Source organism: Sphaerodactylus townsendi, linkage group LG11 (assembly GCF_021028975.2).
Source record: "Sphaerodactylus townsendi isolate TG3544 linkage group LG11, MPM_Stown_v2.3, whole genome shotgun sequence".
Lineage (NCBI taxonomy): Eukaryota > Metazoa > Chordata > Lepidosauria > Squamata > Sphaerodactylidae > Sphaerodactylus > Sphaerodactylus townsendi.
This window is the reverse complement of record NC_059435.1, coordinates 17,526,293-17,542,583: the sequence shown is the minus strand read 5'-3', so window position 1 is coordinate 17,542,583 and position 16,291 is coordinate 17,526,293. Positions and strand designations below refer to the sequence as shown.

The following is a 16,291-nucleotide window of genomic DNA, read 5'->3' as shown; positions in this document are numbered from 1 at the left end:
TCTCCCTGGAGCTCCTCGAACCCAGCTAGGAGGTGGAGGGAGCTCGCCTTGATTCTGAGCAATGACATCAGGGGGAGTCACTGCCCAAATAAGGAAGCTCCCTCTGCCTCCCCGGGCTTCCCATCTTCGGCTTATACACTTGAGTAAATACGTTTCCCACACAGGTGGTTTGGTAGTAAAATTAGGGTGCCTAGAAGCATACACTAGTCGGAATTATAAGCATACGGAGTTTATACGGTAAATCTTCTCAGGAAGGACAGTTCAAGGTGTCTTATCACCACAGCAAGGTATACCCAGGAGGGGCCATGGCTCAATGGTACAGAGCATCTTCTTGACACACAGAAGGTCCCTGGTTCAATTCCCAGCATCTCCAGTTGAAAGGATCAGGTGGTAGATGGTGTAAAAGTCTAAGAACCTGGACAACTGCTGCTAGTCTGAGTAGACCGTCTTGATCTTGATGGACCATTGGCCTGATTCAGTATGAAGCAGCTTCACGTGTCCATGCAATGATGCCCGTCGCCTCTCATTCTGCTGATGACTGTGAGTGGACTGACCTCTTGCAGAGCCACAGCCTTCTCCTCTGCTTGTCGATCCTGGCAGTTGCTTGGGTGACCTGGGTGGACAACCAGCCCTACTTGTCAGTGCAAATCCAACTTAGCGGTGCGATCTGGAGTGACTGTGCAGCCATGGTGCAGCTGCATCACCTCCTAAGATGATTGTGGTGCCACGGCTAGCGAACAAAATGCTAACGTTCCCTCGATCGCCCTGAAACCCCCTATGTAGTTCCATAAGCTGCATCAGCAAAAGGGGACATTTCCAGGCCAAAAAAGCTCAGGAAGCCAATGAGAACTGGCTTTGCTGCTGGAGGAGTGCCGGTGTTATGCCAGCATTGATGCCCGGTCATTGGGCTGACACGCCGTTCCCCTCCATGAGCAAAAGTACCCTTGCACCAGATCGAGGCACCAGACTTTCAAGGTGGCTCCAAGAGGCCCTCCTGGTAATAGCACCCAGGCTTGAACTTTGTTTTTTCTTTGGGAGTTCTGAGAAAACTCAGCCAGCAGGCTTTATGTATAGGAGCGGGGAAACAAAATAAGCCTTTTGGGAGCCCATAAAATTGAACCCCAGAAGCAAAGCTCACCAAGCCTGCATGCTATTACCAGGAGGGCATCCTGGAGCCACCTTGAAAGTCTGCGTGCCTCTATCGCTTCCAAAAAATGTGCAGCCTGCACAGGAAATTCCCCATTGGCTGCAGTAATGGTGCGAAGGCACTTCTGCACAGGCAGAGAATCTTGGGCAGAGTTTCTTGGGGTACCCTGTCGAGGTGCATTACCAAAGCTAGTGGCAATCTCACAATTTCAGGAGTCTCCAGCACAGAGTCTGTCCCAATGATACCACCTGAGTTTGGTGGTTTGGTTCAGGGTCTGTCACAAAATTATGGACCCTCAAAGGACCCCCCATCTCCTGTTGGGGCTCCCATTGGAAACAATGTGGGATGGAGGCTACCCATTTTGGACCCTAAACCAAACTTGGCTTAAACTTGGCCAGTATCTTTCCAGAGAAGTCTATGGATGATACTCCTGTGAGAATATAACTGCTTCTAGCTTTAGAAATACTTTACGGAAGGTCGAAGCGCGTAGAGGAAAAAGACCAAAAATACTTTAAAAAAAATCAGATGAGCCGAATTTTTCGAATTTGCTGCTCAAATATGTTATTTGTCTTATTTGGGCATACAGATAGTTTTATGCCCAAATAAATCCAAATCCAAATTTTACCGAATTTTTGGGGTATTGACCAAGCCTATGCATAAACATGAATATCAAGCTGCATTATTTTCAGTAAAAGTTTTTTATAATGCAGCTATCAGTTTAACAAGTGCGAGGACCACAGCTTTATGAAAGATACAGTTTTATGTATTTGGCACACCAGTGCTTGTGTTGTTAATGCTATATCTTGCATTTGTACAACAAGGATTACAAACGGTATTTAGTTATCACGTTAGCAACCATCTCTTCCTCCAGTACACACAGCATGAGGCATAGCAGGATTATCCCATTTATTCACACAGCAACCCTGGGAGGTGTGGTAGGAACGGACTCCAGGTCATTTCAGTGTAATTCTATGCCAAGTCATTCCAGGCTAAACTCACTGAAATTGATGGTCTTAGACTAATTCTGCATAGGGTTGCATTGCTAGTGAGCTTCGAGACTGAGAACAGGTATTAATTTAAACCTCCCTGGCCTAAATTTGATTTTCAGACCATTTCACCACTCTGGCAACTGAAAAATCCCCTTTGGAAAACCATTATCGTATCAGATGAGAAAAAGTTCTACAAAGCTTGTCATATACAATTATGCAAGTATTACAGCCCAATCCAGATGGGGGAGGGGGAAATTTTCATAGGGAGCAGCAGAGAGCTGCGCTGACATGTTTGCCCCTCCCCTGGTGGAGGGAAGAACAAAAACGATAGAAAGCCAGCAATTCCTTCCCTCCATGGTGATGAAACCCAAAAATCAGGGCTGCTGCAGATTAGTATTGGCATCTACTTGGATGGTGGCATGGCGGGGCTCCCAGGGGTGGAGCCGCTGTTAGTCGGCTTCCACTAGTGTTCCAGCCCAGGAACGTTGTCCCCCTGGACCTGTAGACTTACTTCACACTTTTTGACCCATGGGGCAATTCAGGTAGTGGGAGGATTTTTTGTTTTCCCTCCTTCTTGTGAGGCCAACGCCCCTTTGGAGGTGGTGCAATGCTGCCTTCACCATGTCGCCTCTGGCCACCACAACCCTCCTCCCCCTCAACTGGATTGCGCTAATAGCTTTTAAAAACCCTCTTGTTCTTTGGTCAGTGTTTGAACGTTGAAACCCGTCCAGTTACTATCCAATATGTACTCTTCATTTGTCTATTTGTTTGCCAGGTAACAGAAAGAGAGTTGAAGTCAGGAGGCGCAAATACGCAGGTGACCGAAAAGAACAAGAAGGAGTATATTGAAAGGATGGTGAAGTGGCGCGTGGAAAGGGGTGTCGTTCCAGGCAAACCAGGGCTCTAGATCATTGGCTTCTACGAAGTAAGCATCAACTTTTGGCGAGTCAGCGAGAGCATCTGCATTTGGCAGGGTCAGCGAGAGCATCCCACTGACAGTAACAGGCTGTACAGAGAGAGGCCCCTTCCACACATGCAGAATATTGCAGTCTCAATCCACTTTCAATACCCTTTTCAGCTGGATTTTACTGTGCAAAAGAGAAAAATTTACTTGCAAACAATTGTGAAAGTGCATTGTACTGTGCGGAAGGGGCCAAAGATATTGTTAGGAGCAGAAGTGGCGTAGGAGGTTAAGAGCTCATATATCTAATCTGGAGGAACCGGGTTTGATTCCCAGCTCTGCCGCCTGAGCTGTGGAAGTATCTGGGAAGTCGAGTTAACTGTGCCTCCCACATGCCAGCTGGGTGACCTTAGGGTAGTCACAGCTTTTAGCTGGAGCTCTATAAGCCCACCCACCTCACAGGGTGTTTGTTGTGAGGAAAGAACTAGAGATTATGAAAGCCCCTTTGAGTCTCCTGCAGGAGAGAAAGGGGGGATATAAATCCAAACTCTTCTTCTTCTTCTTCTTCTTCTTAATTTAGAGGCAGCTTGAGCATGTGCAGTAATTGTGAGACACAGTTGCGAAGAGGCTGGCTTCATCAGAACAAATGTTATAAGGACCATGACCATACAGCCCAAGAAACCACACCTTTTAATAGTGAGACAGTTTTATTCACAAGCTGCTGGTAACTAGTGTTGCATGAGCAAATGGGTTTTTTGCTTAATGGATGCCAGCTAGGGACTCGGTTCAAAAAGGAAACTGAACTTTCACAGAATTCCTTTCTCCCCTCTCACTGCAACACACACACAGAAAAATACGTCAACAAAAACAGAAGCCGTCCTTTAAAATATTGATAAGTCATAAAAAGCGCAACCGTTGATACTTGATACCTCTGGAATAATCAGCAAGAGGCATTTGCTAATCTCTGGCAGGGGTCCCCAGCCTTTTTGAGCCATTGGGCATATTTGGAATTCTGACATGGCATTGTGGGCACAGCAACAAAATGGCTGCCCCGGGTGGGGGAGCCATCTGTCAGACTCTCGAGCATAGAAATAACGGAGACCGTGGAAAGGTTCTACAGCGTTTATTCTAGATACGAAGAGTAACATACTAAAGTTGGATCTGAGCGGGAGGCTCAGATCTCGCTACTTTATTTCACTAGCCCCCCCTCCCCCCGTTGCACGCCACACCAAATGGTCACTGCGACTATGCTACAAAACATCAAAGGACCTGGGAACCTTTTGCACCTCTTTTGAAAAGGTAGACCGGCGCCCAGAGGTTGCTGAGGGGAAGGAAGAGAGGGACATTGCAATAGCAATAACATTTGCATTTCACTCATAGAAAACATCAAGCACAGTCAGCATGATCCTGACACCATCCACAAAATGATTGCCACAGCTGACGTTTCAGTAATGCAGTAGATTCTTGTGCTATGATGGCAGCTGCTTCCAAAGCAACCTTTTAAAAAATCTGTGCCGCCAATCAAATCTCCAGTGGCCAATCAGAAGCCTTGCTGTCCCATCCACTTCCTAGAAACACTTGGTGGCAGCCACGGAAGGTGTCAGTGGGTGCCCTGGCACCCAAGGGCACCACGTTGGGGACCCCCGATCTGTGCCAAGAGATACTGAATAGGTAAACTAATGTTTTGATTGGAACAATTTTTGATGGTCAGGAAATATGCAAGCTGTCAAAATAAACACATAATCTGTGTGGCTGAAAACATAGCCTAGATTTACATGCGCAAGATTTTGTTAAATCTATCATGCTCAGAAGCCAGCTGGGAGATAGTTGTTCATCTGTTTCCTGTACTTACAGTCTGCCTTTCTCACTCAGGCTCAAGGTGGATTACATAGTATAAAAAATGCAGTTAAATAGCATGAGCTGTCTAGTAAGCAATGCCATAGACCTAGAATGACAACATTTAGAATGAATGCAAACGCATATCAAATAAATAATACAGAAATGGAAGAGCTATTTGAAGGGAGGCCGGACTTCTCTGTCACAGTCCAGGTGTTTTAGTGCCAGCTGCCGAAAGCACTAAAAGTATGGTTTGTCTTTCAGGTTGTAGACTCAAGGCTCGTCTCTGTTTTCGATGCCAGGGAGCTAGAATTGGTTATAGCTGGCACTGCGGAAATAGACCTCAATGACTGGCGCAACAACACAGAATATCGGGGTGGTAAACTATCTAGTTGCTTTTCCTTCCCATCTTCCATTTCGTTACATCTGTGTTACCTTCTTGATGGCCGTTCTTGCTGAGTTCTTTACCAGGGCTATGACTGAGACTGATTTGGCCTGTAGAACGCTAGTCCACTGGTGAGAACTGCTGAGGATCACTCCGGGGACTATGGAAATAGCATGCTGTTTATTCCAGGGCACAGAACTGTAATGATTTCCATTCCGTGGTCACCAGTAACCATCTGTGAACCTGCAATAACTGCAAGAATCTATGCAGTCACAATCCTGTGCACCATGTATATTCCCTATTCACATTATATACACTTAGGATAGCTAGGGCTACAGTTGCTAATCTCTTTTGGGGGTGGAGCTTGAGAAGCAGAAGCATTGTGGACACTGTGACATCACTTCCAGGTGACCACCAGGAAGTGACAGCACCACGATGATCTCTGGTACTCTGGGAATTCCTCCGATCTTTTTGTTGAAGACCATAGCAATCGTGGGAATTCCTAGAGTTTCAGGGTCCCGCGTTTGAGATAGCTGTAGGACAGCCAGTGAAACAGAGTTGATAACTGTTGACAGTTTTTCTAGTCCTGCATATAAATTTCAGATTGTATTAAGAAAAAGATATATTTGTTTCTCCTTTTAATTGCAAGAGACAATCTTGGAAATGTGGCTGAGAGCAAATGGCTTGCATGCGTGAGAACTTGCACGCAAACATTTTAAAGCTCCAGATGTTATTATTTTTTAATTCAGTCTTTTTAGAGGCAGAAGTAGAACACTGGGAATAGGTTCTGACAGAGCTTCTTGTCACACCGTCTCTGTCTCTCCCCACCCCTCTCTCTTTCAATATTGGCAGACAATTTCCCCAATAGTGAGTTGCAGAGCGGTCACATGTCCCCAGTGCACACCAGCTGGTCACATGGGAGGCAGAGAATCGCCCACACCCAGTGGTGGGATCCAAAAATTTTAGTAACAGGTTTCCATGGTGGTGGGATTCAAACTGTGGCGTAGCGCCAATGGGGCTGGGCGGGGCACGACGGGGGCGTGGCCTGGCATTCTGGGGGCGGGGCATTCCTGGGTGGGGCTGTGGCAAGGATGCAGCTGCTGCGCCAGTCCTTGGGCGGGAAACGAATGCACACAGGCGCAGGCTGCCACGCACGCCGGTGCACCTCCTGCTAGACTGCTTCAAGTTCTGCGCACTACTGCTGAGAGGAGGGGCATAACTAAGGCAAAAATCACGTGGTAATTAGTAACCTCGGCATACACAAATAATTAGTAACCTACTCTCGGGAACCTGTGAGAACCTGCTGGATCCCACCTCTGCCCACACCTCCACCTCAGCTCAGCCCAGCCAGGCTGCTCCTTCGGCCGACGGAAGTTCAGCCGGCGGAGAAGCAGCCTGGCAGGCCCGAGGGGCATGGTAGGGGCACCCAGAGGTGTTGCCCTGGAAGCCATTCCCCCCCACACACACCTCTGGTGAGTTGCTCACCTTTACTGATCTTGCCTTTGTATGTTTTAATTATGATGTACACCGCCCTGAGCCTACTGGGGAGGGCGGTCTAAAAATATAATTAATTAATTAATTAATTAATTAATTAATTAATTGCTTGCTTGCTTGCTTGCTTGCTTGCTTGCTTGCTTGCTTGCTTGCTTGCTTGCTTGCTTGATTGATTGATTGATTGATTGATTGATTGATTAAAATGTGTGTTGCGAACACTACAGAGTCAAATCTCAATTCTTGAAGAATAAAAGTCTAACTGGGGACCTTGCGATTTTCAGGAATTCCATGGAAGATCCCCAGAGGTTCCTCAGCAGTTAATGTGGACAGTATTCTCCATAGGTAGTAAAACTGAATAGCGCTAACGGCTAGAACCGGCACAAAAACAAATGAAGACATGTCAAGAGAAGGCAACCAATCATATTGCATTAGTTCATCCTCATAGCCGACTGTGGCTCATTTTGGGATGTTTCTAATACATTTCTCGTTTTCCACACTTTCTGTTTTAGGTTACCATGACGGTCATATCGTAATACGATGGTTCTGGGCTGCCGTAGAAAGATTCAACAATGAACAACGGCTACGGCTGCTGCAGTTTGTCACAGGGACCTCTAGCGTGCCATATGAAGGTTTTGCAGCCCTTCGGGGAAGCAATGGACTACGGCGCTTCTGCATAGAGAAATGGGGCAAAATAACATCCCTTCCCAGGTTTGCAACTTTATTGAACAGTCTAATGACCCATGAATGCAGAGACTGGGATGAATTCATTAGGTTGAATGGGAGGGTACCCTGTTTACCTGAAAGGACATTTGTTGCCAAGAAAAAGAGCTGGCCATCTTAAATTTGCATACATGTTATGTAAAATAATAATGTACAATAATATCACCCTACACTGATGGGGTTGCATTAATGGTTGTCTCTTCCGGTGTGGTTAGTATGTAGGTGATTAGAGTATATGACTAGGATTTGGGAGACCAAAGATTTAGATCCCCCCTTTGCCATGGAAGTTTATTCAGTTAACTTGGGTGATAGTTTATTCAGTTATCTTCAGTTATCATGTACTCTTGGCTTAATCAGCATTGCAAGGTTGTTGGGAAGATAAAATGGAGGAGAATGATATATGTCACTTTGGCTCTCCAGGGGGAGAAAGGTGAGATAGAAATGAAATAAATAAATATAGTAGTGTAGTGGTTAACAGCAAGGTGGACTCTAATCTGCAGAACCAGGTGTGATTCCCCACTCTTCCACTTGAGCGGCGAACTCTAATCTGGTGAAATGGATTTCTTCCCCCGCGCATCCACATGAAGCCTGCTGGGTGATCTTGGACCAATCACAGTTCCCTCAGAACTCTCTCAGCCCATACAGAGGCAGGCAATGACAACCAACTCTGAATGTCTCTTACCTTGGAAATCCTACGGGGTCACCATATGTCAGCTGACTTGATGGCACTCAAGCACTCACATATTTTGTCATTTTTTTTTGTTTGAGTATACCAAAAGGGTGGCGTAAGCCCAAATCCCTGGCGCTGGCATTCCAGAAGGCAAAGGCCATGCCTCCAGAATGCTCCCACTATGCTGGCGGCAGGGGCACCGGAGTGTTCACCATGGAGGACTGCAGTGGCCACTCTTCGGCAGATTTGCCCCTCCCCTGGGGTAAATGCCCTGGGGAGGGTGAATCCGCCAATGCAGCCCTGTTCCGCCTCCAGAGGCGGATTCCCCCTCGAGGCAGATCCCCCCCTCAGATTGGTCTGACTGGCTTCTTCCCATAATGCCCAGATTGCCAGATAAAATATCGGTCACAAACCCTTCTCTCTGTGCCCCCACCTTCAGAGGTGAGGAGGATGGGGGCCAGAGATGGTTGCAGCATATCAATTACGAAATACCTTTCCCCCTGAGACTTGCCTTCTGCCTCCTCTGCCCTTCTGTAGATACCAGATCCAACTACCGGTATTGTTCTGTAAACCAAATATTTATAATCAATGACTCAAAATATAAATAAGGATAAGTAATAACTTTCTGGAATTAATTTAGACCTTACATAGTTCTATATAATGTAAGGAGCCCCCTATAGTTCAAGGTGGCATTTTTATTATTTTTAGTTTTGCCTACAGAATGATGGTCTTTGATTACCATCTGGAACAGTAATAGGCTCTTTATTATACATGGAACTATTTAAAACCTATATTGGGAGTTTCGCTTTATTTCAGTAAGTTATCACTTATCCTTATTTATATTTTGAGTCACTGATTATAAATATTTTTAATTAGGTATTGATGACACGTTATTACATAATTTATATATTTTTCATTTTAGTTTACAGAACAGTGGTTTGGTGGTACCAACCTTGAATGGATGTGGGCCCTTGACCTATTTAAGAAATTTATTGGGAGCGTCAATATATATTAGTAAATAACCACTCATCCCCATTTACATTCTCAAATACACGTTCTATTGTGGATTGGTCCATGGACCTTAATTTTTTATACTTTCATTCTTACCATTCACAGGATTCATATACAGCCTTCCTGGCTGGAGTAAGAATTTTCTGACAAGGCTCTTAGGATTGTGTGTGTGTGTGTGTGTGCAATAGTTTGGCCTTGAGGAAAATTGATTCTGCTCGAAATGTATTAGGTCCTTGTGTTATGCACCATGTGTAACCATTTATGTGATCTATATGATTGTTTTTTCATTCAGTTACTAATGACTATAGATTGTGTGCACTGTGCCATTAATAATAACAAAACAACAACAACAACAACAACAACAATAATAATAATAATACCTTTCTCCCTGCTTGGGAAGTGTCCGACGTGTGATGTAATACAAAATCCAGTATATTGATCTTGTTTGCTGTGTATAACTGTTTTGTATCAATAATAATAATATATTGTCAAAGGCTTTCATGGCCGGAATCACTGGGGTGCTGTGTGGTTTCCGGGCTGTATGGCCATGTTCTAGTAGCATTTCCTCCTAATGTTTTGCCTGTATCTGTGGCTGGCATCTTCAGAGGATTCTGAAGGCCCTACAGCCCTTAAACCACCCGATGATTATATAATGTATTTTTTTGCCTTCTTAGTTCCTAACTCTGTTGATTCCTCGGGAGTGCGTTCAGGCCATCTGGGCATGCACAGCATTAATATTTTTGGGTGTCAATGGCAAAAATTACAAATTGCACCTCCTCCCCTCCAATGTTGGTAAAAATATTATAAAAAATTAAATAATTAACCATTTGTTGCCCTTTAATTCTACTGTAGAGTCCGCTCTCTGAGGCGGGTTGCTTGATCCTGCTTAATGTCAGCGCTGCCTCTGCATTTGCTCATTTCTGGCACAATTTGCACACAACTTGAGGCAACTCCATAATATGACTTCTGACTATTATCATCACAGTCACAACTTGTGCTTTTAATCCAGCAGTTGAGGGAATGGACCAGTGGTGCTACATGCCAGGAATACTTTAACGTGAATCAGCATTCACTGTAATTAAAGAGTCATTTGGAAGGGAGATCCACTTTATTTTCACCATTGTGCAAACTCCACAGGGCAGCATGGTGTAGCATTTGTGCAAAGTGCTCCCTGTGCTAGAAGGGTTTCTGCTGTGTTGTTAGCTTTCCATGTTAGGAATTCAAGAGCCCACAAGCTGATTTGGCATGATCTTTTTGGCCTGTGGCATTTTGAGCATTAGCATTGCACTAGACTTTTAGCAATATCGTGGACTTACCCGAACATTGTGTTGTGATTACAAATTGCCCATAAGAAAGAATGCTGTCAAGCCTTCTGTGCATCTATTGTTTTCCTTCAAAATAATGGTTTCTACAACTCCTGGTACAAAGTTAGCAATGATTCAAGGGTAACGATTCCTCTCAAACTCAGAGAGGAGAGAACGCATCATAGTGGGAACATTTTTTTTTCAGTCCTTTTTCACCTCCAACAATTAACACATGGGCAAATATTCACACTTCCCCACCAACCCAAATATGATGAGTGAATCGTTTGGACCAAGCCTGAGTGTCCCCTAAATCCTAAAGTTGGGACTAGCTGCATTTATGAAATGTTTGGGATTTATGTCCCGCCCCATCCCCCCCCCCCCGAAGGGCTCAGGGCGGGTCACAACATAATTTAAACATTCCATTATTTATGATTGGGTGCAGTTTATTGCTTTCCTTTGTCTTCCTTCAGGAGGGAGTGGGCCCTGGTATATCTGGAATCTACCCAAATCCAGTTGCTGGACTGGTTCAACCTTTCTGAAAGGAAAATCTTTAAATCTGCCACAGGCAAAACTGGAGGTCCTTCTAGTACACTCTTTAAGTACCTTCTAGTACCTATTCTTTCCGGATCTTTTGAGAAGTGGACTTATTTTTCACAAAATGTGCTCATTACGAATTGCGTGTAACTCCTGTAGAAATCTGCTGAAATTAACTTTCTAAGTAGTAAAAATGAGGAGATTTTAGAGTTTATCCTCCAGGCTTTGAGGCCTATATTGAGTGCTTAAAAGTTAATTGGCCGCTTTCTGCTTGCCTGACTTTTATCGGTCTCCCAGATAAGATTTGTTCAGCTAGTCTGAAGATATGAATGTATGTAATTTATATTCATCTGCTAATTACTCTTCTCCCAAAGAGGCTCATCTCCCAAAAAACGTACATAATTGGGACTTTCCCGCATTTGGAGCAGTGGTTTAGCTTCCCAAGCAACTGTTTGCTTTCTGGTTTCCCAAGCAGAATTATTAACGTTTCCAACCTCCAGGTGGAGCCTGGAGACCTCCCAGAATTCCACTGATCTCCCAAGGAACGAGATCAGTTCCCCAGGAGAAACCATCTGCTTTGGAGGATAGACTCCATAGCATCATACGCTGCCTTTCCAAGATCCACTTCCAGATCTCCAAGAATTTCCCAACCCAGGGTTGGCAACCGTAAGAAATATACATCTGATGAAGTAGTCTGAAATTACAGAGAAAGTTGCAAACCAAGATTTGTCATCCCTTCTATTTTATTAATTTGATTGTATTTCATTTTACGGACTTGCTATCCCACCCTTTCCCAGCCTCAGCCAGGCTCAGGAAAGCTCACACACATGATGACAATACAGTAGTTGATGATGATGAAACCTTTAATGGCTGGTAAAAAAGTAAAAAAAAAAAACAAGCATCATGAGAGCTGGAATATTAAGCCACTGAATTGGGATTGAGTCTGCTAATCATTTGGGAACGTTCAGTGATGACAACACACAAGAATCTAGCAGTTTGTTCGATGGTAACAGTTGTGTTGCTGTCTAACCCAGGGGTCGGGAACCCGCGGCTCGCGAGCCGCATGCGGCTCTTCCGCCGCTGTTCTGCGGCTCCAGGAGCCGAGCCGCGGGCCTCCCTCTTCACCCACCCTGGCGAGGAGAGAGCAGGGCGAAGGCGACATCAATATCGCCAGCCGGGCCGCGCAAGGCCGAGTCCATGCCGCCCTCTTCCACCCGCCCTGCAGCTGAGCAGGGCGGGCGCATCAATCGCCCAGCGTGTCGGCAAGGGGCCGAAGTCGGCCGGGCCTCTCCACCCGCCCTGGGCGCGAGCAGGTAGACCAAGCTGCCGGGCTCATTCTCTATGCCTGCCCTGCAGGCGTGGTGTGTGTGAGCGGGCGGGGGGGCCGCGAGCGAGGAGGGGGGCGGGGGAGCGGAGGGGGGGCGAGCGAGCGAGTGGGGGTGGGGGGGAGCAGGGGAGGGGGAGCCAAATGGCTCTTTGAGGGGAAAAGGTTCCCGACCCCTGGTCTAACCAGAACAAAGTTTTGACAGCATCTGTAGTGTTGCCTAGATCAGCTAAGAGAGGGTTAAGTAGTCTTTCCCGCTCTACAGCATATAAAGGGCAATGTAATAGAACATGATGGACGGTTTCTTCAAGACCAGGATTGCAGGTGGAAAATACAGTATTAAAGTCATATAAAATATAGCAGGCAAGTAAAAACAATAAAATTACAAGCTCCACACCCTTACAGTTTCTAAAGGTGGCAACAAAAAGGGAACCCTTTTCAAGTCACAAACAGCCTAAATTTCCTCTCCCACCCACTAGAAACAAATTAAACAGATGGGGGGCAGGGGGGAAGAGGACTAGATCGGGAGGTTAGCTCGATGGAACAAGAGCCGTAGCTCCCTCAATCAAAGGCCTGGTGGGACATCTCTGTTTTGCAGACCCTGCAGGACTGATTAAGATTCCATAGGGCCCTGGTGTCAACTGATAGAGAGTTCCACACTGGCTCTGGCTGAGGCTAGCTGGATATCTTTGGGGCCAGGGAGTCCCAGAAGGTTGGCCCTGGAGGAACAAAGTGTCCTCTAGGGGCAGTATAGGGAGATGCGGTCCCACAGATCTGAAGATCCAAGACTGCTCACAGTCTTAAAGGTTAATACCAAAACCGTGAAGATGATCCAGTTGCATTTCTACACTGCATTTCCACATCTCCCTTAGACTCAAAGGAGCTTTCAATAGGTTGCAAGGCAGAAATTGTAAAATTGTAAATTCAATAGGTTGCAAGGCAGAAATGGCATTTTCCCCCCTCATTCAGGATTAGGAAATGTATTTGCTGGTCAAGTAGGGACAGGGATGGTTGTAACTCAGTGTATTTTGCCACTCCAGTGCTTTCCTCCTGTGCAAGTCCTGGGATTTCCCAGAGTTGCCAACTCTAGTGCTTCTGCCTGTCCCTTTCCCATCATTTAGGTTGCTTTAACTGTAAACAAGCGTTTAGTGGGAAGAGTGCCTAAGAGGAGAGGTTGCAGATGGAAAATGGTGACAGCAGAAAAGGTTTTTTCCCTACTAACCACGCATTCTCTTTTGCATATATTCCCCTCCTTATTCCACTGCTTTGCACAATACCAGCTGAACCAGGGTTGAGACCAGACTTGTTATTCCAGCTTCATCCGAATTAGAACCCACTACTGTACAAATTATGCAGGTGCTTCAAAATTTCTGAGCAGATCGAGAACTCTCACTAAAATGGACGTGTTGTCTTTGTACTTTGCAGGGCACATACCTGTTTCAACCGCCTGGATCTTCCACCCTATCCATCGTATTCAATGCTATACGAGAAGCTGTTGACGGCTGTGGAGGAAACTAGCACCTTTGGACTCGAATGAGGGAAGTCAGGTGTATTCCTGGTCGGTGACATCAACTTCCTTTTCTGCTGCCATATGATTTTTTTGTGTGTGTTTTGATTTGTGGGGTGGGAAATCAGGACTGATTTTTTAAAAAGCTGTGCATGAAGAAACAGCCTTCCTTTAAGAACTAACCTTCATGCTATCATCTTCGGTTTCCAATGGACAACTAGCCTGTATGCAATATAAAACAAAAAAACAAAAACCAACTGTCTCAAGGTCTCTGTGTATCTCCACATACCTCCATTAACAACAACGAAAATATGAATGCAAGTTATGCTACACTTGACCAAATGTTAATGTTTACTTCTATCTACACCGATTAAAAAACAACATTCAAGCATTCCAAGCTTTCATATGCCCACCTCTCCTTGATTACCCACCGGTCATCTTGTGTCTTAGCAGCTGTGTCCACTCACGGGAGCCGGCCAAGAATTCTTTTCATCCACTCTTGATTTTCTTGTACCTACAAGAGACACCTATGAGCAAAACTGGATTTTTTTATACATGAACTCATAACCCAAATCAACTGCATCAGCTGGACCTGGGCCAGATGCACGGTGCAGATCAGACATTTGAAACAAAGCAAACATGTGATGCAATGCAGAATAAATTAGTGGTGGTTCAAAAAAAAAGTTCAGCGTGGAATGACGTTGCGCTTCAAAGCCATTGAGGCGCGGAGAGGATTGTAATGTTTATTGTGATGACTTGCCACAAGAGAAACACAAGTCTGTGCACCCAAGAAGGATGTCTTATGGTGTAGCGTAATTCACAAGGCCCGCCTGACCAATTATTGTACATTGTAAAATGAAATTGGCAGACTGATCACTCCCTTCTTGATATCTTTTCGTTCTGTTTATTGATTCTTTGTTTTCTGATGTTGAAACACGCCCTTGCAGAAAAGAAAACTCGACAATCCTGCACTGTATGTTGGAAGCCATTAATTGCTCATGGTATCAATAGACCTCGAGTGGTGGTTTGGTTTTGTTTTTCATTGCTGTTAATCCTTCATAATCACAGCACTGGCTCGACACAGAATGATTTGACCAAAATTTAGTTCATGCGAAGCTGCAGAGGATGACACTGAGGCAGGATGAACGACCCTGTTATCCACAGGTGTCAAGCTCACGGCCCTCCAGATGTTTATGAACTACAGTTCTCATCAGCCCTTGCCAGTATAGCCAATGCTCATGTTGGGAGGGACTGATGGGAATTGTAGTTCATGAATATCTGGAGGGCCGCGAGTTTGACACCCCTGCTATTATCTGTATTGCAACCAGGTCAGCATTTGAACATGTTCCTAAAGCCCCACTGATCCCATTTTTAGTGTATTGGAGAGATTAAGCTCCTCCGTAACTCTTTGAAATAATGGAACGCGTACAGTGCTATCCTTTGTAGAGTCACTCCTGTCTAAGGCCACTGAAACCCATGGGTTTAAAACAAGAGCAGTTCTTCTGCATTGGATTGCACTGGTTGTGTTACAACCTTTGCCTTGGATCAGAACGAGGCCCACTGGAATTTATGTCTTTTCACAGGCACTGCTGAAACATATTTTTTTCAATAAAGTCAACTTTCTTCTTTCCTTCATTTTCATTGCCCTAATTTTTCCAGGCTGCAGTCCTAGGCACACTTTTATCTGGGTGAGCAAGTATAGGGGAAAGAGTTTGGATTTATGCCCCACCATTATCTCCTGTAAGGAGTCTCAAAGCAGCTTTCAAACTCCTTTCCTTCCCCTCCCCACAACAGACGCTTTGTGAGGTAGGTAGGGCTGAGAGAGTTCTGAGACAACTGTAACTAATCCAAGGTCATCCAGGCTTCATGTGGAGGAGCAGGAAAATAAAACCAGTCTACCAGATTAGAGTCTGCTTCTCATGCGGAAGAATGGAGAATCAAACTTAGTTCTCCAGATTAAAGTCCATCTTGCTGTTAACCACTACACACGCTGGCTGTCCTAAATTGGACTAAATGTTCATTTTGACTTTTTACTTCAACCTGGCACAAGTACTTAATTTCTTTTGGGATCAAAGTATCTTCCCAGCAAGAAACAGCATATTCACATGTTCAAGGTCAGTTCAGCCCATCTTCCTGTATAATTCTTGGGCTCCGGAAGTGTCTCCTGAAACATACCTTCTTGGATGTCCATTGAAATCTGCTATCTCTTTAAAGAGGTAAATTTATGTTCAGGCAGGAATCATTTGTAGTAGGTCTCTCAGCCAGCTTAGAAAACAATGAGTGACTTTTAAGATAGACATGACTTATGAGCAGTGGCGTATCTGCCTGGGGACATGGGGTAACCATGTCTCCAGGTGCACACGATCTGGTAACATGGGGGGGGGGTGCAAAATCAGCCCCCCATGTGACCATAGAGTCAGCCTCCCTGAGGGAGTCAACTCTGACAATGCACGGAGCCAAAACAGCCTA

At 45.2% G+C, this 16,291-nt stretch overlaps 1 protein-coding gene across 1 annotated transcript in view; it reads left to right on the top strand.

The window, feature by feature from the left end:
- Nucleotides 1-15,452, top strand: part of HECW1 (HECT, C2 and WW domain containing E3 ubiquitin protein ligase 1) — a 301,389-nt gene extending 285,937 nt beyond the window's left edge. The window contains 4 exon segments of the mRNA XM_048510455.1: nucleotides 2,912-3,061; nucleotides 5,138-5,252; nucleotides 7,262-7,460; nucleotides 13,741-15,452. Of these exon segments, the coding sequence (XP_048366412.1) occupies nucleotides 2,912-3,061; nucleotides 5,138-5,252; nucleotides 7,262-7,460; nucleotides 13,741-13,852 (576 nt within the window). The 3' untranslated portion in view covers nucleotides 13,853-15,452.
- Nucleotides 15,453-16,291: the final 839 nt, after the last annotated feature.